The sequence below is a fragment of the Diadema antillarum genome, unplaced genomic scaffold (assembly GCF_040938485.1).
Source record: "Diadema antillarum isolate AM-2024a unplaced genomic scaffold, OU_Dant_1.0 seq00000563_RagTag, whole genome shotgun sequence".
Taxonomy (NCBI): domain Eukaryota; kingdom Metazoa; phylum Echinodermata; class Echinoidea; order Diadematoida; family Diadematidae; genus Diadema; species Diadema antillarum.
Window position 1 is genome coordinate 2,649,330 of NW_027271502.1, and position 27,618 is coordinate 2,676,947.

General features: G+C 37.6%; 1 protein-coding gene across 2 annotated transcripts in view; it reads right to left on the bottom strand.

Moving 5' to 3' along the window:
* Positions 1 to 27,618, bottom strand: part of LOC139735075 (uncharacterized) — a 78,495-nt gene that overhangs the window by 40,013 nt on the left and 10,864 nt on the right. For both annotated transcript variants that reach the window (XM_071645848.1, XM_071645847.1), the window contains exons 2-4: positions 5,112 to 5,339; positions 3,571 to 3,806; positions 817 to 894 (exon numbers count right to left, since the gene is read on the bottom strand). In XM_071645848.1, the coding sequence (XP_071501949.1) occupies positions 817 to 894; positions 3,571 to 3,806; positions 5,112 to 5,339 (542 nt within the window). The remainder of the gene's footprint in view (positions 1 to 816; positions 895 to 3,570; positions 3,807 to 5,111; positions 5,340 to 27,618) is intronic.

Here is a 27,618-nt window from a genome sequence, read left to right on the forward strand (position 1 = left end):
ATGAAATAAACTGAAGCTGAAACTGAAAGTTTACGAGTGAAAATGTTCTCGTTGGCCATCTAGCACGGCTGCAGAGCCGGCTTCCAAGTCTGTCCCATTCAACTGTCGTCACGAATATGTTATAATTCAGCATATCCCATCCTCTGAGATATATACATGAGTGGCACATCTAAAGCTTATAAAGTCTGGAGCCTCCATTAAAGGATTAAAAATCTACTTTGCAGCAGCTATTTCAAATTCAAACGAAGAGAGTGAAATGGAGTGAATTTATACTACGTTCTGTGTTATTTCGTCCCCTAGGCTGAATATATTCAATTCCCCTTCAGACCCGCAAAACAGTAGGAAGAGGCTGCTTTGCAACAAAAATTATAAACCGACTTGGCTATCAAATATAAGAGAGGGGAAAAAACATCATTTTGAAAGTGTCTTACTCCTTACATAAATGGCTTCGTTAAAAGAACACCAACATCATAAAAAGTCCTTGTAAAGAAATGCACATAATGCATTTTGTTTTTCTTTCCGATTAAGTATATTCACAGAGCAGTGCAGAGTGGTCTAAACTGTTAAGGCAAACCCTCAAAATACTTCCAGTGGCCCCGTTCGTCAACTGGTTGTGCAAGTTTCAATGTGTTTGTGTGCGTCTTTCTGTCTGTCCGTCTGTGTCTGTGTGTTTGTGCTTGTTCCTGTGTGTAGATGTGCATTTGTGTATATCTATTCTTGAATCAATTCAATGTGTGAGCTCGCGTGCGGGAGTTTTTGTTTGGCAGTGTTTGGGGATGTATTGGGGACTGATGACGGATCTGTTGACAGACTCACCTCCTGGGCGCATTGTGGTAGCGAGAAAGGGTATTTGACAACTCGTGCCAGACAATCAATCTTCATTTTGATGAAACCCTGGAAGAACAAGAACCAAGGAAAAATGAATAATTCATTTGTAGACAACCAGCGAATAATATTCGGCATGGTTATTCGTCATGAGAATGCCCCTTTTTATGGTGATTCGCCATTGATAACGAAACGTGTGCATTTTCATTTCATTTAATTTCATCTGTTTATTTCCAAATCAAAATACTACAATATTATTGCAAAGTAGCAAAAACGATTTACCTAAGAAGGTGACATGATACAAACATGACAAGTTTGGTGGAATGTCGCACAAAGAAAAATCGCATTGAACGATTTTTATGAGTTGTGATACTGGCTGAACTTTTCGAATAGGGCAAATCACTCCTTCCTTCTACTGACCACTGAAAATATTTCATGCCTGTTTGGGCGTTCATTAAGAAAAAAAAAGAAATATTGACAAATTGACCTTAATCCGTTCTGTTGACAAACATTTTTTAGCATTTTGGTCGGTCTCAATTCTACCGAAAAAGAAAAATGAAACGTGATCAACGTCACCTTTATTGAATACTAGCAGTATATATATTTCTACAAAAAGTAAAGTCACCATAAAATATGTAGAAATGGACACACATAAACCTTCTCTTTTCTTGTGTGTGTATGTTTTTTGTTTGTTTGTTTTTGTTTTATTTTTGCCTGTCACGCGTATGACGTACAAACGCTGATTATCTATGACAGTCTTTATATCAAAATAAAACAATTCAAACTCAGCGTGTACTCAGGAGAGGAAATGGCTGGGATTCTATGGCATTAAACTGGAATAAACTGGATTTGAGTGAGCCATGCACACGGTAGATTATTTCTTTAGCAAGTACCTGGTGGAGAAAAATCGATATACTATAAAATAATAACACTCGCAAGTACGTGCTCGGACATAAATGGGTCACACGCGTTGATTCTAAGAGCTTTAGGATTGGAACTTTATCCCAGAGGATCTGCCTCATATATAATACTATCATCAGCATGTATACGTATACAAAAAATGAGGGAGAGATATATCGGCGAACGCTTTTCTTCATACTTTCACTGTCATCATACTTTCTCTAGCTCACCATGCCTACCACGATGTCCATCAACTGAACGAAAAGATCCCGAGCATTTGAGCAAACCATTGACCGGAGCAAGACCATGCCCCCCCCCCCCCCAACAAAAAAACGAAAAACAACAACAACAACACAATAGGACTTTCTGCAATAATAACTTTAAAAATGGTGAATCAATAAAAATGCAATTTCAATGCATGAAACTATAACTTATTAAGTATATCTCACAGAAACCCCCATTTGATCTGCTTCAGTGGTCACAGAGAAATTAGGATCTTTGGAGAGCATGTCAGGAAATCCTTCCCTCCAAGTTTTGTCCATTGTGCTCACACCTTACAAAATGCCAATAAGAGCATTAAACCTGGAAGAACGGACTCATGGCATACTTTACAACGATCCATACTTCTGTGCGACTACTTAACCAAATCGAATGGGATTTTCTGCAAGATGTAAGTAAGAAGTTTCACTTTCATTCGATTGTTTAATCAGTTTGAAAGTCATCAATGCGGAAATCTGACGGTATCTTTTTTTTGGGGGGGGGAGGGGAAGGGGACATACTGTATATCTTTCTCCAGGTATCGCCCTTGATCTGTGGAAGACTCGAACGGGCGCTGTGAATTCCAAATCTCATTTCGATATTTGATTCTCTTGTTATGTCGTGTGTACTTTTTTTTTAGCATACCGTTGCAATCTGCGTAGTTCTGCGTATAGTATACTCATTTTCCCCGGGGCATATTTCTGTCAGTTACGCATCTCCGGATGACATTTCCCATTTGGAATGAAAGGCAATAAACAACAGTCGCCGAAGATGCATTTCGACATTCAGTCGCATTCCGTCATGAAGAGTTATTAAGGCATTGTATTTGAATGGCCGAAGGTTCATTCTTTCCTGTTGAATAAGCTTGAGTAACTATGTCGTGACATCAAATAAATCAACGGTAAACATACATACAAACACCATGAACACACATGCACGCACGCACGCACGTACAGACGCAAGCTATGGATATGCTTTACATATACTTTGCGGGAAAGCGTTGATAACTAGGTAGCTTTAAGGAAATAGAGGAGGAAATAAGAGATTTGGTCGATTACCCGGTCTGCGAGTCACTGCGAATGCATTTGCATTAATGTAAAGCATATCGCCCAAGAGTACGTCAGCAATCTTCTACATTTGTCCTAGAAAGGTATCGGATTCGTTAGACGATTTTTTTTTCCCTTGGCTAGTTTGAGTGATGGACTTAGGTCATGCGTATGATAAGATGGGGGAGGGCAGGCAGGGATCAACGGAAATGAAAGTCGAATTGGGTAGGACCTCCTTTTAATCAGATGGCACCGTCTATGAATCACTGAGAACTGTAACATAACTATAACTATATCACTATTTCAGTCATTAGAGTAGGCTTATGAATTATCCGATCACTTGCACTGTGCAATGGCACTTTGCTTTGCGCTTTACGTAAATTTAGTTCATGGAATAAGCATAAAGGGCAAGAAGTTATGTCATGCTTCCGACAAAAATTGAGAACTTTTTGTTTCATTGAACATCGATCAGGCAATCGACCGAGCGAGAGAGAGAGAGAGGGGGGGGGAGAGGAGACGGGGAGAGAGTCCCTGATCATACCTCGGCAGTGAGTCGAGCAAGTTGAGCATCGGTAAGAGCGTTTTTCGAGTTAACAGGTTGTGACCCTTCGTCTTGTGTTTCTTCTTCATCACCGTGACTCTCGTCGTCCAAGACGTCGTCATCATCGTCGCCTTCCTTCTCTCTCACGCCGTCATTTTGTCGTTGAGCATCGCCGTCGGCGTTGCTGGTTTCATCGTCAGTACTGTCTGCTTCTCCCTCCGAGATTCCACTGTCATCTGATGAGGGGTTTATTAATAATTTAAAGGGGCATTCCAGACGGTTTTCACAATTTCACATGTAGTACATAAATCGACAGCTCCATGTATAGATTTGTGGAATTATTGTTGTCTTTGAGCAGAGGAAACCAATACTCTGAAAAATCTTAAACAAATTACATGGAACAGTGTTGATGACATAGGAGCCTCACATACTTCAAAAATGCAGAAATGTAATTCCATTACAATACCGGTTGCTTATTAAACAAGTTCACCAGTGTAGAATCTATGCTTGCTTTCTCCTTTCGTTCTGCTTCCTTGAGCCCGAACTCATGCATTCTTATGGTGAGGCTGCCATGTCACCATCGTTGTTCATTGCAATTTGTCATAAATTTTGAAAACATTCTCATTCCTCATCTCAATCAGTATAAATTCTGAAACTATGTACTCAGTATAACTAATTTATAGCTGTTCAAATGTAAAAGTCTGAAAAATCATCCGGAGGTCTCCTTTAAAACAAAACCAACAGCAGTGTTAACTGAGACGCCAGGCTCGCCATGGTAACGGTGAAGTGGTCACGCACAATTTAAAATGGACAGTTGCCACGCATTACTGATGATCATCTCATCGTTTCGTTTGCAAAGTGGCATATTGTCAAAAGATAGCTGATCCTCTTCCCCTCCCCCAGCCGCCGTTTCCGCTTGGTTTGATTTATTGAAGATAAACTTTAGTCTGATTCCTTTATCAAAAAAAGAAAAAAATGAATTAGAATACGAATGCTGGAAATGTCACGCTTGTATGTTTAGTGAAAAAAAAAATAGTATCAAAAGTGAAAGAGATTGGTGAGGACTGAAAAAATGGGAAAAATGATAAAGAGATTGCTCGTCCTCCTCTCTTGTCTCATGCAACTTTGGTCCTTTTTTTTCAGTTTAACATGGCTCACTTTTTCTTTATCTATCTTTTACATTTTCTATTCAAATGTTGACTGCAGGTGCTTAAAGTGTTGTTTCATTATTGTTTCACTGTCCATATGTATATATATATATATATATATATATATATATATATATATATATATATATATATATATATATATTATATATATATAATGCCGTTGAGTTGACCCGCTAGGAGCATCAAGTGTTTCATTCATCCAGAAGCATCCATAGAACAAGGAATATCGAATCTATACTACTTCATATTTCAATTAAAGGACAATATTTCCTCTTCCAATAGCGTGTCACAATTTTTTGTTTCTTTCAGTCCGTAAGGCCTATGTTTTCTGTCTGTGTGAGTGTTTGATTTTGTTTGTTTTTGTTTTCTCACCGTCATCGTCATCGTCATCATCTAATATGGATGTTTCGACTAGTTGGCTTTCATCGTCATCTTCGGCTTCGCGATCGTCATCAGTGTCCTGTGGTCGATCACTTTGATCTCTCGATAAGTCGTCGTTATCGTAATCCAGCGGCCTCTCGATGTGGATGTCATCGGAATCGTCGACATCCGTTATCGACGTTGGCGGTTCGTCCTCGGTTACCGTTTCTGGAATAGCCCCTACGGAATAGATGAAGAAACATGTAGAAACATTTCATTTAGTGTACTATTTCTAGAAATTACATATAGCATTACAATTTTCGGTTCGGTGTAAAAATGGCAGAGGTAAAAATGGCAGGGGTAAAAATGGCAGAGGTAAAAATGGCAGAGGTAAAAATGGCAGGTGTAAAAATGGCAGGGGTAAAAATGGCAGGGGTAAAAATGGCAGGGGTAAAAATGGCAGGGGTAAAAATAGCAGGGGTAAAAATGGCAGGGGTAAAAATGGCAGAGGTAAAAATGGCAGGGGTAAAAATGGCAGAGGTAAAAATGGCAGGGGTAATGTCAGAGGTAAATAATTATGTCAGTGGTAAAAATGTCAGAGGTAAAGTTGTCAGTGGTCGAAATGTCAATGGTCAAAATGCTAGAGATAAAAATGCCATTGATAAAAATTTAGTCGTTGAAATGCAAAAGGACGAGGTTTCTTCATGTTTCTGACACCTTTCTCGCAATACGCGCTTTTCGTGCCTTCTGAAATAAAGCACGGGGGAGACCGGGGAGAAATGGGACACGAGAAATATGTGACACTCATGTAACTTGAAAAATGCTCGGCCAGTCAACAATCCAATTATATCAGTAAACAGATGAGCACACCTGAAAATGGACATATTAACCACTATACAGCTCTACAGGTATCTTGTCAGTAAAATGTCAAACTTACTTTAGATCTGGTAGGTCCTATACTATTTTAACATAGGTATTTTAATATCAGTGTGCAAACTTCTGAAAATAAAATTGCTTGATAACAAACATGCAGGTATGAAAAATTGGCAGGGATCTTTTACTGTTTCTGTTACCACTGGGAGAAATCTAACAGGGCAGTGTTACATTTATCCCCGCGGCACATGTAAATCCTACTTTCGTCATGATGGTTATCCAATTTCTTTCCAGGTTGTCTCATTTCTCCCCGCTTGATGTCCCGCTCCCCCAAAATTAGGGGTTAAAGAAATAATTAATGACACGAAAATGTTTTTTGGGTATCACTATAAAATACTCTTAGTGGGGCAGCTTAGCAAACCTATCGTGCATTTTGGGATACAAGCACCAAATTTGGCACAAAATGTACATTAACATATTGCAAACATTTTCAGATATTGGGCCACTTGGAATTCTCTCTTTCCGCCATATTGAATTTCAAAATGGTCGCCATTTGAAATCTACAGTTGCGATTATCTCAGGGTCTAATGGTGCTATTGACCTGATTCTGGTGTGTTCCGGGATTTACACCCATGCTTTGGGGCAACAGCTAAGTTTGAGAGGCATCAAACATTTACATTTTTTCGCCTGCGGATTCGTTCAACAATAGTTGAAAGAAATCCAATGGCAAACTATCGGTTTTTACTCTCACTAGAACAGTCTATTGCTAATGTTCCTCTTCAGTTTTAATAGGCATAAATTTGTAAAATGACCACAAAGTGTTCATTAAACTTCGAGATATTTGTTTTTGCGTCATGTGATACTTGTAATAATGTAATAAAATGTTTTGCAAGAGCTTACTTATGTCTGCCGGTACATCTGCTGTAGTTTTTTTTTTTGCGTTTTGTATTTTTACTTGTACATTATGTCGCGATCAGGCCTTGTGAGATAAATAGACTCCTACGAAACATGAATGTGAGAAAATAACATATAGAACAGATGACAATTTAACGGTTTGCCTCGACTATGTCTCCTTCACTTCTTTACACTAAACAGTTCAAAAAATGAAAAATAATGACAATATATATTTATATATATACAATGACAATAGCCTGGACGTGAGCGGAATTCGTTTGTGTAAGGGTGTGTATGTGAGAGTATGTACATGCGTATATCTGCGTATAGAAGTATATGTTTATACCAAAAGTGGGTTTGTGCGTGTGTGTGTGTGTGTGTGTGTGTGTGTGTGTGTGTGTGTGTGTGTGTGTGTGTGTGTGTGTGTGTGTGTGTGTGTGTGTGTGATAACTTCATTGGGCGAAACAATGCAGGATTATACTGTTTAAGGGCTTTGCAGCATTGTTGCAACCCCCTTATAATGATAGATAACATTAATAATAATAATGATAATAATAATACTGAATAATAAAAATAATTTCCCATAGGCCTACTAGGCTCTCAGCTGGTTTATCATTCCTCTGAACAGACAGATTACACCACTGCACTTGAATCAAACTCAGAATGAGAGTGCTATAATCTTTTTAAAACATAATCCAATAAACTTTCTTCAAATCTGCAGTTTGGATTTGATAATTCGATAACACTTTGATCTGGCTAGGTTATCATTCAAAACCTCTTCATACGCTTATCTCTGACGAAATCGCTCTCATTACTTCTAACATTTTACCTCTGCCATTTTTACCTCTACCATTTTTACCTCTGCCATTTCTACCCCTGCCATTTTTACCTCTGCCATTTTTACCCCTGCCATTTTTACCTCTGCCATTTTTACCTCTGCCATTTTTACCCCTGCCATTTTTACCTCTGCCATTTTTACCCCTGCCATTTTTACCTCTGCCATTTCTACCCCTGCCATTTTTACCTCTGCCATTTTTACCTCTGCCATTTTTACCTCTGCCATTTTTACCTCTGCCATTTTTACCTCTGCCATTTTTACCTCTGCCATTTTTACCCCTGCCATTTTTACCTCTGCCATTTTTACCTCTGCCATTTTTACCCCTGCCATTTTTACCTCTGCCATTTTTACCTGGCACCCAATTTTCTACGTGTCATAAGCATATGCTATGTAATTAGGTTTGATAGGCTCACGCAGGAATCATCGGTCTTGGGTCATCATGCTTAACTCAGTCATTACCATGATACTTTATAGCGCATAGGAGCTCAAAGGGATTTGAGAGTCGTTGTACTGAATGAGTTAATAGCGAGCTTTAGATCTGCCGGGTTGGACAAACAAAATGTTGTCCTTGTATGTCAAATTACCTGCGATCTGTAACACCACGAAAATTCTGCTGGTTGACCATCTTTTCAAGTCTGCGCTTACATTATTCAACGAATGCAACAAGTCCATTATAAAAGACGAGCAAACATTCTCACACTGCTGTGATGGACTGCTTGCCATTTCATGTCGGCCGAGGATAAGGACCGACAGATGGAGTAGACAGAGAAGGAAGAGGAGGGGGAGGGAGGTAAAGAATTTGAAAAAGGGGGGGGGGGCGAGGATACTGACTGGGAGATGGAAGGGGAAGTAGGCGAAGGAGGAGGAGGAGGAGGAGGCGAGGAATTTAGGTGGCGAATGGAGAAGAAGAAGATGACGACGAGGAGGGGTGGGATAATGAGATTGATGATGAAACGATGGTGCGATACAAGATGATGATGACCATCGATGGTCATGATGATGTAAATTTGCAATGATGCTTTGTAGCCGAAAGTGATGATGAAGATGATGATGGTGATAATGATGATGATGATGATGATGATGATGATGATGATGATGATGATAGTGATAATGGTGATGATGGTGGTGGTAGTGGTGGTGATGATGATGACAATGATGGAACCATTACCAGAAAACAAGAAGATGATAACCAAGGTTATGGTGACAGTAAGAGATGGTTAAATCATAGGAGGATTGAACGAAATAATTGGGGATTAGGATAAGGAACAGTGGAGACAACAAGGAAGCCATAAACAGTTGGTTGAGAGAGGCCTGGAGACAGAAAATAAAAGACCGGAAAAAAAAAGTGTGTTGCACAATGTCGTTCACCTACCACCCCCACCATATGACTTGCAACACGCATCTGGGACAGTCGTTTATTGCGGAGTTCTGTGTTTGACCAAGCTCTTTGAATTTCAGTACAAAGTGGAATAATCACCCCGGCGGAGAAGCCGAATGAACTAACTGCATCAGATAGTTACATGACCCATTTTACTTAACTTTTTTTTTTCGGAATAAGGGTTTACATCCAGTAGCCTCGTGGAAATTCTTCGGAAATCGAGACGACTTTTCAAAGTGCAAGAAAAAGAAAAGCCAAATGTCATAACAGTTGATAGTTATACTGATGCAAATATTGTATCAAATTTCCATTATACGCTAGCAAGCAATTATTATTGTCACAGAATATTATGACAAGTGCGAAAATCAACTATGACATCATTATCTATAAATAGATTAGACCGGACAGGATACCACACTTATGAAAACCAAACTACCAACACGCATTCACGAACGAGCAAACAAATTCCTCAACACCTGTTGTCCTGTCCTATAATCTAGCTGTCCGGTCCGTTTAGGCTTAGGAAGTACTAGTAGTATTGTATGAATTATTTCAACAACAAAAAATATCTACAGTCTGGCAGTGTCTGGAAGGCCCTTGCAATGAATGGGGATAGAAATGCTGAGTCATATCGATAAATTAATACGCGAGTTAACAAAAACAAAAGGGTGAATCTACCACCCTATGTTTCGGTTACTTACCCACTTAGTGGATAAGACTTTGGACTTTTAATCGGAGATCCCGAGTTCGAATCCCGTCAAGTGCCTAAACTAGGCCCTACATCCTTGGACAAGACGTTTTACCCACCATGTCCCTCTCGACCAAGTTGTATAAATGGGCACCTATGGCAACGATAGGGTAATGATAACGGCAGGGCCTTCTGGAAGAACAGTGGCAAAAATGAAGAGGCTACCCTGGATAAAGAAAACCGTAATGATGATGACGACGACGACGATGATGATGATGATGAAAATGAGGATTATTGTTATCATTGTTCATATCATAATTACTATTACCATTATTATCAGTAGTAGTAGTAGTAGTAGTAATAGTAGTACTTATAGTATCCTCCTCATCTTCGTTATCATTATTATTATTATTGTTATTATTATCATTATTATTATCATTATTATCATTATCATTATCATTATTATTATTATCATCATTATCATTATCATTATTATTATTATTATTATTATTATTATTATTATCATCATTATCATTATATTATTATTATTATTATCATTATTATATTATTATTATTATTGTTGTTATTATTATTATCATTATTATTATTATTATTATTATTATTATTATTATTATTATTATTATTATTATTATTATTATCATTGTTTAAGTTATGTTGTATTATCTAAGCGATGAAGTTTGATGACTTTGAGAGTGTAATCATCATTTAGATGTCTGTTTAAATATTTCAGCCAGACAGAGAATGCGTCTTTGTTTACCATTATAGCCAATTTGTTCACATCACACACTATTAACCTTGGGCACAGGGTTTGCTATGATACATGTATACCACGGTGAAACTGATTTATGAAGTTTGTTAAACACGTTTGTTAAACTCGTTCACAAGTGTTGGCCACGATGTACTGAGACATTGATACTTAAAGCCTATGCTTTGGTCAACAACAACAACAACAACAACAAAGGATAAGATTAAAAGTTTTACGATACCAACTTCTTTTGATGATGACGTGGACATAGTGGAAAAGACAACAAATACACGCAAACTTCGTGGTATTTTGTCAAAACGCCATCTTATTCTTTCTTCTAAAAAAAACAAAAACAAAGATACGTCTCACGTAAGCATTTAATGTAACGTCTACAAGTGGAAAACATACACGTTTTGTGAGACGTCAGTATATAGTCCATGACCATCTTCCTAGATGGTTTTGGTTTAAGACACGAGAGAATTAACATTTACAGGCGAGATTTTATTTCAAAGTGGCTACTGTATAGATGGATTAAAAACGATGTCAATCCGTGGCTTAATTCTAGGGCAAATTCGAGTCCACGTTTCCCAGTCTCCAGGATATCCATACATACAAGATTGATCGACGCACAGGATTTAAAGAGAAAAAAAAAATCAAATTATGCACTTCTCCATATTACTCTTCTGCTTTGGTACAATTTCCTCTTTCGTTATTGTGACGTCAGTGTTTGGGAGCGACAGATGGACAACGGTTCTCACTGCAAAGGTTGATTCGAGCAGCAAATACGGCTGCAAACGTTTCCGCTTCAAAATGTCATCTGTTCCCGTGGGAAGAGAAAAAACAACAACAACACTTTTTTGTTCCACTGGAAGGGGAAAAAGATCAAGCCAATTGCTGGGACGAATTCAAGAGCTGGAGACTGTTATTTACAGCCAAACATGGGATTGGTAGAAATTGATTCAGCAATAATAAAAAAAAGACCTATGCAACAACAACAACAAAAATGAGAGGACAAATTGGGTATATGAGCAAAAACAAACATAAAAAGGAAATTGATCCCTACATTCAGGATCGAAAGCGTGGAAAAAAAAGGAAACAAAAAAAAAAACAATGTCATTGAGATCGTAGAATGACTGTTAAGAACATCAGCATCACGAGTTTTCATGACGAGTAAATTGACATTGATCTTTTTGAAATAGGAACGGACAAATGGCACTCACACTTCCTCTCGTTCTTTTTCCAGCAGGACTTTTTAATAGTATTTTCTTTATGTTTGTATAAATGTTCTGTGGGATGGGGGAGGGGGAGGGGGAGGGGAGGAGGATGGGGCGATTGTGTAAAAAAAAAGAGAAGCAGAAAACACACGATATAGTGAATATCATACAAAAATATGAAGTTGGGGAGGAGAGGCGAGATATTCCTTATCATCTCCTTCCACATTTATTGTCATTATTCACGAAAGGGTCCCGAATTTTGCGAACAGAACAAGCATGACCATAAAACATACGTTCTTTATTACATACACACAACTCATCGTTATACAAACTCTTGATGTTTTTGCACTTTGCATCGTTGCACATCTCCCCCCCCCCCCCCCCGTTTTGTGAGTGGTGACTGGATTATCCAGATATTTTGTATAAAATGACACCTGCTCGTCTTCATTTTGCATTATCAAGAAAAAGAAAAATGTACATTTAAATCAACCATTTACCTTCCAATCATGATGACTATTACATTCAAACATTACTCTATCACATTGTTCCATTGACTTTGTATTATATTCTCGCATAAAAAAAAGGAATACAGAACTAATCAAATCAGATGAAATTATGTAGTCCTCATATGTGCCAACAATGTTTCTTTCCGACCATCAGACAGTTCATTAGAAAAGACATTGGCAAGAGCAAATATGGTTCCAAAAAAAAGCGAGTACACTGTAGCTCTGATGACGATGTAGTTCTTCTCAAAATAATATATCCAACATATTGTATTCCTGGCATGCTTTCCTTCAGAAGTGGAGAGAGAGTGTATTTGTTCTGGTGAATAAACCTTACAGATGAAGAAAATAACAGTAAAGATGGGAAGCCCCCTTGCCTTCGAGAACCCGGGGCAGAGTTGGACAACAATAACTAGAAAGAAAAGAACAACAAAAAAGACCTTGGAAACTTCAGAATTGTGAAGAAATGAATCGCTTACTAGTGATTTCCACACAAAAATCTGTAATACACGTTGTTGAAAATAAAAACTGATAAAAAAATAAATGAAAATGTCAGTAGTCTTGTCAGTCTCTTGGAACTTCAAGCTGTCTTTGGCATAACGTCAACATCAGCCTGTGTGTTTGTGTGTGTGTGTGTGTGTGTTACCATCATGTTATTGTCATTATTATCATTATCATATATTACTATTATTATCATCATTATTACATTTTCAGGTTTTATGGTTCAGTTGCACAGCTTTGATATCTAAGCAAGCAAACATATAAACGAACATAATCTACCGCTCTCAATATTCATAGACTACTGAGTAGCTGCATTTCTCCCTCCCCTCTCCCCCCCCCCCCCATATCTATCTCAATGAATACATATGTATGTATATATATATATATATATATATATATATATATATATATATATATATATATATATACATATTAATGGTGCGTGTGTGTGTGTGTGTGTGTGTGTGTGTGTGTGTGTGTGTGTGTGTGTGTGAGTGACAACGCACTTTCTTGGTTTGCTTAAATGTTGCTGGTCATTCATTGTTTGCGAGAGAGCGCATGTATTGCAAAGTGCACCATATGAGACTTGAGGAAAAAAGATACCTACTGACTCCTCGGGATATTTGGTGGATAGGATGCAAGACTGTGCACGGGGAAGAAGGCTAGTCGGCAAGTCCTCCTAGCCAAGCACCCCCCCCCCCCCCTTCGTAAGGGTCCTCTATCACCTTTGATATATAATCGCGTTGAAAGAGAAACAGAGAATGGTTTTCGGCAAGTATAAGATGTAGCATGGATTGTTTACCCTTGGCAAGATGTTTGTGCAGAAATCGGAAACATCAAAAGCAAGGGAGAGAAGAGAGAGAGAGAGGGGGGGGGTAGGAGGGAGCAAGGTAAGGGATTAGAGTGACCTATGGGTGTCCTCCTTTAGTATCATGATTCTTTAGGATTTATCCAGCATTCATTATATACAGCTGATGAATGTATACTGCCCATATTCTTTGTCGCTTAGTATCAAAAATGTACTTTGAATAGGGTTTTTATGCCATGCTTATATATCGAGTCCACAGTTATGATTGCGCTGAGTAGGAAGTTGGAAGCAATAGGAAGGTGCACAGGTTTTGGCTGAAGCATACTGTTTAATGTTTGTGGACTAGGCGATGCAACAATGCGAGTTTTATCTTATAAAAGATAAATGAATCAATGGATGCTATTTTAACTGTTTTGTTAAGTGTAAGTTCAAAGATAACATCACTTCTCTTGATACCCCTTACCATAGTTATTCAACTAAAATATAGAAGAAACTTGCCTACACCAAATAGAATGCCATCATTCCAGCAAAGTTTACTGTGAAATTATCGTGCAGTAATTGCCTTGACATTTGCTTTTAAATACAAATGCTGCGTTTGATTGTCTGTGTTTGCGAGTGTTTTTCACTTATAAAGTTGTTGAATGAAATTTAGATAATACATCTTCATTTCCAAAACTTAACGGTATGGAACATGCAGTTGGGTAGGGCCTTCTGTTATTGCATCTAAAATTTCACTTCATTTCATTTTACATCATTTCGAAGGAATATCAATTATGAAAGTCACAGAAACCTGTAAGATTGACTTTTTTAAGAGAAGGGTATGTAATCTCATATGACGTCATGGTTGATTCATTTGACGATATTGTCATGTGTATTACCTCATTTTACTTGTGCATGTGTATCAACTGCACGATGCAGGGGGAAGATACTGTGCAGTGAACGATTTTATCAAAATGAGGAGATTACTTAATAGGTAAAGGGATGGCCCGCAAGTACTACAGTAGCTCTTTCAGGTCGTAAAACTGTGTAGTGGTGTATAGTATCTTTGTGCACATAGGATGACACCTACAATAATTGTTTCAACCCGAGGTTCCCCGACAGATAATTGGTTGCGTGCCGTTGATGAATGCAGCTTTTTTCAGCTGCTCTAAATCTTAAAAACGTGCTTGTCATATCGTCAGTTGCCAAAGAAGTGGAATCCAAAAATACAACATAGAAGCTGTTCTGCTAATGGCTGACAAAAGAGTGACTATATTCTTATTATCTCTTTAACCCGTTCCATACTGAATTCTGAAATACCCATAGACTTAATATGCCACCAGGTTCCCATACGGAACGGGTTGAGTATGACTTTGATCATGTGGAAACAAAACATCGAATGCGTTGTCCACCTTATTTCTAGATCCATTTGCCTTATAAATAATCTCCATCTTGCAACTCTGGTACACATTATTTTTTCGTTGTGGCTAATGTGATCTGTAGACCGAACGACTATGGGTTTGTTTGTTTTTTGTGTGTTTTGTTTGTTTGTCTTTTTATGCACGTGATTGATCATGAGCTGAACGAACTGATCCTCTTCAACATGATCTGAATAAGATATGGAAGTGTTAGTTTGACACACATGGTTGAATAAAAGTCATATTCAATACCACTGTCAGGCACATGTTGAAACACAATTCCTGGTCGTGGGAAAAACCCCATAAAAGTAACAACAACAATAACGACAGCAACACACGGCCTCCTTTGCTAGTAAAGCGAATAGCGACCAACCGCAAAAACCCATGAATACCAAAATAATGTGGACACAATACGTACGCTTTGAAGGTGTCGATATATACCTGCTGTATCAATATACAAGCCCATAAAGTCCATTTCCATAGTCTGACGTCAGTAGGTTACTATGGAAACATGAAAGTTTCTGGTGACAATATGCACATAAAAGACATTATGCGTTTGCCTTTGGAAAGCATCATGCCGGTTGTTTTTTTTTTCTAAATTCCGACAGGATGTGAAATATGCATTTAGGGAGAAAGAACAAGAACAGAGTTCTACTCGTGTGTCACAAAATAAAAGGCAGACATTGAGATTTCATTAGATCTGACACCTCTCTAATTTTTTTTTTTGCATGCACTTTACGCACACGTACACGACTTAATGAATAGAGAAAAGCTAGAGAAAGTACATTCTTGCTTTCCAGTGGCAATATTACTGATAGTGAACAACGATGAAATCATACTTCTAAAGAAATAAACTGAGGACAGAAATTCAAAGATTAAGAAAAATGTATTCATTATACATTCAATGATAGACATAGAGAAAATAATGCAATGGTTCTATCAGAGTTATTGTAAACATGACAGACAAGACGAAAGTTACGTTTATAATTCCCTAGGTGCCAATTGATGATTTACTAAATGGATTTCTCCTCTGCTTCTGGTTTATATCATCTCCAGTCATACATATATATATATTAGCGACCTCTTTAGCCTGGCATGGAGATATATACAGTCGTATTCTGTAACATGAACTGTAATATGATCTGTCGTATTACGTAATATCTGAACTTCGTGATTCTTTATTACGTGATAAATTGTATTCTGCATTTTATTTCTGTGTGTATGTGTGTATGTGGTGTGTGTGTGTGTGTGTGTGTGTGTGTGTGTGTGTGTGTGTACGCGCGCGCCCAAATATCGTGTTCATATCAGTACCACGGCACACTGATACTCACACGCAAACACATGAAGATACATTTTCTTTTGCCTATATCTGCACGTACGTCAACAGTTAATTTATTGATGGTTTTATCCTTCTCCAGCGATGAAACTGAATAAATAATTCATACATTTTTTTCCACCGATTACTAGCAGTTTGTTTGTTGTCTGTTTTGTTTCTTTTTTCTTCCAAGTTTTTCTTTCGGTTGTCGCTCTCAAACCAGACATTCATTCTCAATGTCCTTCCTCTAGAAGCAAGGCTCTGGAGAATGAATAGATACCGAATATCCCAGGAAAGGGTTCTGTAGACGACAAGAATCTCGAATATTATCATTATAGAAAACCTTTCCTTTTTTTGTAGATGGATGACAATGTCGTTGTGGAATCAAGCTACATACATTGAAAAACAAGAAAGTTACATCTTTTGCAAATTGGGCGTAAATGCCACTGTCTCTTTCACGTGATATGTTTGTTCCTTGAATATTTTGCCTAGTGAGTGAAAATGAGTCTAACTTGCGTTTAATTACACGATAACATTATTTGATTGCATGATACGAGGATGGTACTTATGTTTTTGTCATTGTTTTTTTTTTTCATATAGGCCTTGGTTTAAGTTTTAAGTGCAATGGAAGCTAAAGTGCCAAGAACTTTTACCGTCTTGAGTAGCTGTCGATGAAAACTTTTGGCCCAAAACCAACTTGAAAATGAATCTAAAAAAATTTGGTAAACCATACAATATATCGCATTAAAAAAAAAAAATCTTTGAAGCTATTCCAAGGTTGGTGCCCAAACTACACCATGTACAGTATTTGCTGTAAGTCCTATGTGTTTTGTTGTTGTTGTTGTTGTTGTTGTTATTATAGGAGTCATTCCATAGAGTGTCTGGTAGCTTCTTTATGCTCATGTCGTTGGTTTGGCAGACGAAGCTCGTTTGCTGTAGAGTACAGTAGCAACGTTGGAGCCTGCATGGGGTGGGGAGGAGAGTTGAGAGGAAGGAAGGGATGGGGGTAGTGTGGGGACAGTGATGGCTGCTACGTCATCAAATCACTCGGAGGCCTGATGCCACTTCTCTTCAGACAAACAAACACTGACAAATTACCGTGCAAAATTAAGGGGAGACCAGACTGGCACGAGTGGCTCGTAGCTGGAGAGAGATGATTGGAGGGGGGAGGGGAGAAAGAAAGAGAGATGGAGACGGAGAGAGGTAGAGAGGGGAGAAGGAGAGAGAAAGTGAATCGAAAGAAAATGAAAAGACAATGAAGAGACTGAGATGAGCCACATATAAATAGATATCTACTCTCGTAGGTAAATAGAGCAACGGCAATTGCAATATGATGACAAACAACTATCTGATGGATATAGATATATAGATAGATAGATAGATAGATAGATAGATAGATAGATAGATAGATAGATAGATAGATAGATAGATAAATAAATAGATAGATAGACAGACGGATAGATAGATGACCAGAAAAAGTAGTGAAGTGGCCCGAAGTAAAAGGAAATATGAACATTTTAGCTGCCCGAGCGGCCTTACCAAGAGATCGTCCTTTTGGAAATTTGGTGGCCCGACATCCTTTTTAAGTGGCCCCGGGCCACCGGTTCACCGCTATTGTCGAGCCCTGCACACACACACACACACACACACACACACACACACACACACACACACATATATATATATATATATATATATATATATATATATATATATATATATAAACAGTTTTATTGCAAAATGAGCTGAGCGCCATTTTTAAACATTTCATTATCAGATAGAGCAAAATTAAACTTTTCCAGTATTACCTCACTTGTGACATAACAAGGAATATTCTAGAAGTTATGATTGAAAACACCCTGTGTTTTCTTTTGATTTTCTTTGTTTTCAGCAGCTTTAATAACAGATATCTCAACTTAACTAGAATGGAGTTAGCTCGTTTTGCCATAAAACTCTTTATATATATATATATATATATATACACGTATATACATATATAGATATATATTATATATAATGTCAACTTCGTGCTGTTTTGTATTGGCATTTGCAACAAGAGATTAAAACCGATCAAATGAATTAGCCAGACTGATTAGAGCTAAGACGAGAGACAGACAGACATACACACACACAGACATACAAATAATTAAAGGAATAAGACAGGAAAGAAATATAATGTCTAGCTGACACTATAATTAGCAGGGGGAAGCAGTTGGCTTTGAGATCGTGGAATGATGTGAGACAAGATACAGCATCTACTAGAAGAGGTTGAAGGTGCTCGTTTAAAAAGAGTCTGGGATATCGCGGACGCTGAACGAGAGGAGCATTATTTTTTTTTTTTTTCTCCTGGCTGCTGGGATGGGACTGCTTAATTCATCATGCCCGCTCCACAGCACGCTAGCCATCAATCACAAGCCTTTGTGACATCATTCAGGCTTCTGCCTTCTCTTCTTCCTTTCCTTTTTTTTTCAACATGGACAAACGCGACCAGCCGCGCACGTCCGAGGAAGCAGCGAAAAATAATGTATGAGCGAGCGGTGCCCCCATTCAATTCAATCCCGCGTACCTGGGACTGCATCAATAGCTGGTCTGTTATTCCTGCCCACCCCTGTAGCTTTTAATAGCATGCTCCCGCATTTTTCCTGCTGGCCGATTTCTGTTAGCTACATTTTCACATCCTGTTAACTGGTGCACAAAGAAAGCTAGTTCGATTTATGATGGCTCTCTATAGCACAAGAATGCACTTGTGGAATAAAGCAACCTAATGTATTATTATATATTAGTTTTGAAATTACTGTCATCAATACCAATGCATTAGCAAGTTATTTCACCTTTTATACGGTATTATCATTAATCCCGATGCTATTTGAACCAACCAATTTTGATGTCGGCAGATGAAGTACAAGCGTACTTTTCCAGTAGGTGATATGCATCGAATACACTTCGGTATTTAGTATACAGGCATTGTCCAGTGAAAAAAAAAAAAATAACTTAATCACAAAGAAATGCTTGCTTAAACTCTAGTGTAACATCAAGAGAATGTTCTTGCTTGCAAAAAGATTCGACGTAAACAATATCATGAAACAAGATAATCTAGAGAGGACTGATAGGTCTACATACTTATGCACACATTCATTCATTCATTCATTCATTCATTCATTCATTTATTCATTCATTCATTCATTCATTTTCATTCTGTACGCACACACTATGTACACAAACACACACATACGCACACATACATCGCTTCAAGCACACAAAAAATGCATTATCACACACAAGCACACACTTCGCTATTACACACACACACACACACACACGTCTGCAGACATATTATACAGTTACCTTTGCTCATTATACATAAGCCTATAGGGTATACTTAATACAAAATTTTACGTCATGTCTAGTTATATGCATTATTGGTTCATGTATTGGAGGCATTATAATGATTGTTACGTTTCTTACATCCACGAGAATTCTGTATACATCCCCCCTTTTAGGTTTGTGTGATGAATCTCGTGTTGTCATGTACGAGTGTGTCTGTCTGTCTGTGAGAATGGGGGGGGGGGGGGAGTGTGTGTGTGGGGGGGATGAGAGTGTAAGCAACCTTTGAACTGTCCCAGTTCTGCCGATCCTCCCAGACAATGGGATGACTCGCGCAGTCAGCCAATCCATTTACTAGTACTATTCTCCTCCCACGTTAAAGTGCTATAGACTGAGTGTAGGCCTACGTCTTGGCGACTGTTCAGAGAAAAAAAAAAAGCAGGAAATCTATAGCTTTTTGCAAGTTTGTAAAAGATGCACAGTCTATGTTAGATATTGACGCAGTATAATACATACATACAACTAAGTCTATGCATCGTGTATGTATATTGAAGGTTCTAAAAAGCATATAGTGATATATATACATAAATACATAAATACATACAAATGTACGTACGTACATACATTTGTGGAAGCTATATATACACTTGTGAGATGAGAGGTATCGCACACATCGATCTATACCTTCCTTCAGCTCTAGCTTATAATACAACGTTTAGATTTTCAGTTACGCTCAAGTTTCGACGAACCATACATGTGTAGGAGGCATACGGGAGTGCGCACATTAGATCAATCTGAATCAATAGTCTTTGTTGTTGTTGTTTTTGCTTTTCAAGTTTGTAATTAGTGCATGCAGTGGACATAATTCAACCTCAGTGACCTTTTGAAACTTCAATATTATGACAACACTGGCAATATTGACCATGGCACTGCATTGGCGGATCCAGGCCGGGGCGCACCAGACGCCCCCTTTACTGTTAAAAACAAAAGAAATAAAAAGAAAAAATGAGGGCGTGTGTCCCCCCCCCCCCCATTACTTTTACAAAGCCCCCCCCCCCCTTTACGGAATTCCTGCATTCGCCTCTGCACTGTCAGTTTAAAGCCTTTTGGGAGTTTACCAAATACGCTTTGTCTGTTATCTTAGTCAGATGTGAAGTTGATACGATGTCGGGGTAAGCGTACGAAATATATATGATTGACGATGTTTCCAACTGGATGCATGCAATTTTCATCATGATTGTTATAAAAATGTAGGCAGAAAAACATGTGGAGCTTTTTGAGCAAGTTATTTGGTCTCTGCGCGCCTGTGTACAATGGTGTGTGGAATGAATGATAATGTAGCGTCGTGTTTAGGTGTTGGAAAGGCAAACTCCATGCACCCCTCCCCCATAAGTTACGATGATGTAAGCGTACAGGACATAACTTGCATATTGCCAATGTGCAATGATGTACCCTTCAGCTATAATCAGCACTTCATCTTCCCTATTCTGCATTGCATTATGGGGAATCGTACAAGAGGAACATGCAATTTCCCGCTTGACTTGTTACAACAGCATGAAACATAACTCGCGCTTGATAGCAGAGATAAGACGTGCTTCTACTTGTCAACGTTACACGATACAGCAAGCTATGATAAGCTGTTCTCTAGAGAGAGGAAAAAAACACCGTATACTAATATATCCTAGCTCCTTCTACTGTCCTGCTGTATTAAGCATTGTCACAGTTCCTCGTTCATACTGAACCAGACGCATTGCATGAGTTGTAATTCTTCTTAATTCTTCTTCCTAATGTATAACATAGATTCCGTTTTGTTTGTCTTGTATGGAGACTTTGAGAAAGAGTTGGGGAAAATGATGGTCTATATTAATTGCATATGATTGATCCATGCGTCAACAGGGCGATATTCTTTTCACAAGTATATTTTTGTTAACATCAAAGACGGAATTCGGGTAAAATCTGCATTTCGGAGAAACCTCGAGCATTACGAATTAAGGCTGCACAGCTGGATGAGAAGCCCGCGGATTAAGAGACAACGTTTTTCGTCGCCTCATTCCATCCACCATAGACACGACAGACGTCCAAGCAATAATAGGGAGCTTTAGATTTTGACGCGCGGACGTTTAAGACGACGAGTGCGCTGGACGTTTTCGTCTCCCCAGCGTCACGTTAAAAAGTAGCTTTAGGTTACGCTGGGACGCAACGTACTCGAGTATCAAAAATAAAATGGCGCCACCATGATCGATGCATGAAATACTTCTCTACGTTGCAAACTGTGCGGACATAAAAATAGCCCAGTACGCGTAGTGAAAAACTCAGGCGACGCAAGCTAGAAATACATCGACTTGACGCGCTTCTGCGCACGCTCAGAACATGTTTTTTTCCCTCTGAACGTGGGCGCGTCTAAATCTAAAGCTCCCTATCGAAGCCGCAGAAAGAAGATATGAGTTGTCCCTCCTTTAGTATAGGTTCATATTACGCCATCATCTGTCTAATCTGATCATCATGTATATATGCAATGACGTAATTGTGTGAACGGAACCTCGCAGGTTTTCGGTCTTTCCATGCTGCCTTTTCCATTATAGCTATCGTGCATTGACCCTATCTGTTAAATGGACATGGTTCATTAATGTATAGGAAGGGGACATCATAGTGAAAGGCTTAACCACAATTCATGCCATCTTTCATAGGGATATGATTTTTATATGCCTTTAACAGTTCCTTTATGTATGGAAAGTTCTTTGCAAAGAAATGAAAAAAAAAATGAAAGCCAGCAGAACTTTGTCATAACTTATGATTTATCTTTCCAAGTTGAACACTTTTTTTATACTTGTTTTGACTCGCATGCTTTTGCTCACATTAGTTTATAGTTTCGTATCCTATTTCACCACTTGACGCATACGCTCACACCATGGAGGAAATGTGATGAGATGAAGGGGAAAAAAAGGAAAAGAAATAATATCCCAGACGGCAAGAACGGGTCATGCCGATGATGAATTACCCGTTGCCTAGTTACCGTATTCTAGCTGTTTATTCTACGAAGATAAAGAATCTGTCCCTCGTGAAAAGAATCCCCTCGAAGCTAGGTCATTCAGAAAGAATTGCGGCAATGACGTCATGGTCCGCTGAAACCCACTACCGCCTCTCGCGGCGCCATCCCGCTGATTTCCCCATGTTTCGGACGAGGTGATCTTCCCTGTGGCTGAGTGCGGTCAACGGTTGGGCATCACGACCATCATCTATTGAAAACGCATGCGCCGTATATGTAACCTTACACCGCTATACATTAACACACTGCACATTTTGTTTGTTTGTTTGAAAAGATTTTATTTTCTGCATTTCATATTTTCTTTCAGAATACAAAAATAACAAAGGCAGGTTCAATTACACAAATACAATTCTGAAAATTATTGACATATTACATAGTAAGTCATATTTTGTATATAAAGACAAATGAAACGTTAAATAACATACAAAATGTTTATATGGCCAATAATGACTTGATTCACAGTACAATATATAATATATACATATAATGCAGAGGGCCGCCGTTATAAGCCGTGCTTGAACAGACGGACAGCCAGAGTTAAATTACCATTTTTTATTGTAGTACTTGAACACTAATACGGATGGGCCATGTTAAAATGCGTGTAAATCCAGTTTTATACAATTACTTGGTAAACAGGAGTGGTGCCTGTGAGTGCGTGTGCAGGTGATGAAGCGCGAAAGTGTTGATGGTCAGCACTTCTAAGAAAATGATTGAATATGTTATAATATGGGCGAAGGGTCAAGCAGCAAAGTAAAAGAAAGGGAAAAGGGGGTGGACCAAAATATTGCCTTGTTGTTGAGTATAAGAGGTACATGTTTAATGATTACTGTACCGTATGATATTGTGCCAAGAAATATTTCTTTGTATTTGCCTTAAAGGAATAGAGAGATGTGCACTGTTTTATGTGGAGAGGGAGTGAATTCCAAATATCAGGCCCGTTATGCCGAATTGATTTTTGAGCTAATAGGAGTTTAGGGTTATTCAAATGGAAATCATTACGATGGCGCGTGGGGTAAGCATGGACATCCCTGTTAAGGGAAAATGCGTTGTGGAAGAGTGGGAGTAGATTTTGCGTGTATTTGAACATAAATATTGCTGTTTGAAATTTGTGTATATCGTCAACTTTAAGAACTTTTAGTCTAAGGAATAATGGATCAGTATGTTCTAAATAATGTGAGTTAGTACATATTCTTATTGCCTTTTTCTGTAAAAGAAAAATAACATTTACTTTGGTTTTATTACAGTTTCCCCAGACAACATTACAATAATTAATATACGGTAAGATTAATGCATTGTATAACATAGTGAGTACTTTTTCCGTTACAAAATATTTTAATCTCCGAAGTATTCCAATGACTTTAGATATTAATGTGGTTATATTATCAATGTGGTTATTCCAATTTAAATTGGAGTCAAGGGTTACCCCTAAGAACTTGGTTGATTTTTTTCCAATAATGGGCATACCATCAATAATAATGTTATTAGGCATTATCGGTTGCAAATGTGAAGTATTGAAGTTTATAAAACACGTTTTATCTATATTTAGTGATAATTTATTGCATTTAAACCATGTAGAAATTTTTGCAAGCTCAGAATTAAGTATATCCACTAGTGTGTTTAAACAGTTGTGAGAGTAGAAGACACTGGTATCGTCCGCGAATAATACATAGGTGAGAAGGGTTGAGGAATTTATAATATCGTTAATATATATAAGAAAAAGTAGAGGTCCTAAAATGGATCCCTGTGGTACACCGCAAGTAATATATGACTTAAACGAGGTACTTGAATGAAATGCTACGTATTGCTGACGTTGGGATAAATAATCTCGGAACCAGGAAAGAACTATTCCTCTTATGCCATAATTATGTAGCTTTTTTAATAAAATTCCATGGTCTATTGTATCAAAGGCCTTGCTCAGGTCCATAAAAACTCCTATCACGTGCTGTTTGTTCGCAATAGAATCGATAATTTTGTCACAAGTTTGAATGATTGCAAAATCTGTAGAAAAACCTTTTCGAAAACCAAATTGGTTAAGATTTAAAATGTGGTTATCAACTAGAAACTTATACAAACGTTCATGTGCAATCTTTTCAAGGATTTTGGAAATGACGGGCAATAATGAAATTGGACGATAATTCTTTATTTGGGACGCATCATCTTTTTTGTGAATAGGGATTACTTTCGCAATCTTTAAAGAATTTGGGAAGATCCCAGTAGATAATGATAAGTTACAGATATGTACTATGGGGGTTACTAAAAAATATATTATTTGTTTTAGTAAGTGCATACTTAATCCATCGTGGCCACATGATCTACTCGACTTAAAAGATCGAACAATATTCAGTATTTCATTTTCATTCGTGGGAGTAAAAAATAAAGAATTATTATTACTTTCAGGAAGGTAATCTGTAAAATTTCCAGCGTTTGGAAGTATTGTTGAGGCGAGATTGGGGCCTATGTTGGTAAAGAACTTATTAAAACAATTTGCAATGATTTCAGGGTCGTTAACATCTTGGTCATTTTCGGAAATAACGGTCGGGAGTTCTTTCTTTTTATTCTTAATAAGGTCATTGATAGTTCGCCACAGTTTGGTTTTACTGTCCTTATTTGATTCTAATATGTCTGAATAATATCGCTTTCGAGATGCCCGGATTAATGTGGTTAATGTATTTCGATATGTTCTGTATTTTGCTTTGTTCTGTGGTGTTGGTTTACGTAAGGACATTTTATATAAGCGATTACGGGTGAGTATAGAACGCATTAGCCCTTTGGTAATCCATGGTTGTTTTATTTTTGCGCGATTGTTCTTATTAACTAAGGGAATACGATTATTATAATAATAAAGAAATTTATGCAAAAACATTTCGTAAGATAGATTCGCGTCATTGACCGAAGTCACATCTTGCCATTGTTCGCGTGATAAATCAGATATTAATGAATTAATATTTTCGTGAGATTCTTTTCTTCGCGTTCTATAGCATTTTTGTTTTGGTTGAACGTTTCCAATCTGCTCGTGAATGGTAAATATGGGAAGATGATCAGATATATCTGAATAAAGTATGCCATTAGTATAATTTTTATCAATAATATTAGAGAAAATGTTGTCGATTAAAGTCTCAGTTGACGTGGTGTTACAGATTCTCGTAGGCTTATTAATGTGAGGATAAAGACTACTTAATGATAATGTGTTATGAAATCTAGAAGAATTATGGTTTGTCGTACTTAGTAAATCAATATTGTAATCCCCCATTAAAAACAAACTTTTATTTTCATGAATAATTGTATTTGAAAAAATTTCAATGCTGTCTAGAAATAAATCTATTTCGTTATTTGGTGGTCTATAAATAATACCTATAATAATATTTTTAGTTTTATCATTTATAATTTCGACGAATAAGCTTTCAACACCATTTATGGATAAGTCAGGTCGGAGTTTGTAACGAAGTTGATTATGTATATACAAGGCTACTCCACCTCCTCTTCCAGTCCTTCTATCTGCACGAATCATATCATAATTTTGAATACTAAACATATTTGGGGAGACATAATGCAACCAAGTTTCAGAAATTCCTATTACGGAAAAGGCAAAATGGTGAAGAGAGTTTAAGAGCGTTTCGATTGATTCAAAGTTCTTATTCAAGCTTCGTGAATTGATATGAATGAGGCTGAAGTATTTATCTATGGAAAAACTGTGAACAGATCGACTATCATTTCCAGTTTGGGGGCAAAATTCGGAATTGAATTCGTCAATTGTGAAGTATTCACTATGATGATCTGTTAAATATTGGTCCACAGCTTCGTGTGCAGGTTCGTTATTCATTATTCAAAGGAGAACACGACGGAAGAAATGGAGGCCATTGAACACAGACGCGCGTCGTACTGTGGGTGAGTGCAAGTGAATGAGTGGAAGGTTGCCTATTGTGTGTGTGCATCTCGCGTGCGAGAGGGAAAGATACAAAATGTTTAGCTTTACTGGATTCGGACAGTTATAGCAGACTATCTTTGTGAAGTGCAGGAAATATTGCAAGTCTCTGATAAATATCTTTCTATGATAATTTAGGACAAAACTTGTTATTTTGTTCAGTAGAAGTTTGTAGAAATTTGTAAATTGGAATAATACGAGGAAATAGTTCAGAATTAATGAATACTAAAAGTCGACGAATATGACTGTAATTGTTCGAGAAATATATATATCAAAATTCGCGAGAAACAAAATCTGGCATAAGATACTGTAGCGATTCTCAAAACTAAATTCACGATAGTATGAATGCGAGAAATATCAGAAAAAAATATAGTTATCAATACAGTCTCACTAATTCTTAATTTCCGAATACCCCAACAGATAGTTGTTGGAACAGGTTTGTGACTTGTTATTATGTAAATAAACATCTTGGGACCGTAAACATTTGAAAATTTCAAGCTTCTCTTGAAAATTGAAAATGACTCATGCATCTTGGACGATCGGGTACAACAAAATTTTAGTGATGCATGTTGCCTATGCTGCATGCATAATAAGAAACAATCAGTAAGGTGCATGCATCTAGTATCATGCGTTTGAACAAAGACATAAAATTATCAATTGGAACAAAAACCAAAAGGCTACGGATATGGCGTTTTTACCCCTTTCCGTACACAATAAGAAAAAAAACAAACCAACTGAATTTGAATAATTCAGTACACTATGATAGTATCACTGGTGTTTTAACTACATAATGTATAAATCAGGTGGAATAAGTAGATCGATAAATTGATCGATTATAAGTAGATCGATCGATCATGAAAATTGAAAATGAATCGTGCGTCTTGCACGATCGAGTGCAACAAAACTTTAAGATGTTGCCTATGTTGCATGCATAATAATGAAGCACACGGTAAAATGCATGTATCTAGTATCATGCGTTTGAACAAAGACATAAAATTATCAATTGAAACAAAAAGCAAAAGGCTACGAATATGGCGTTTTTGCCCCTTTTC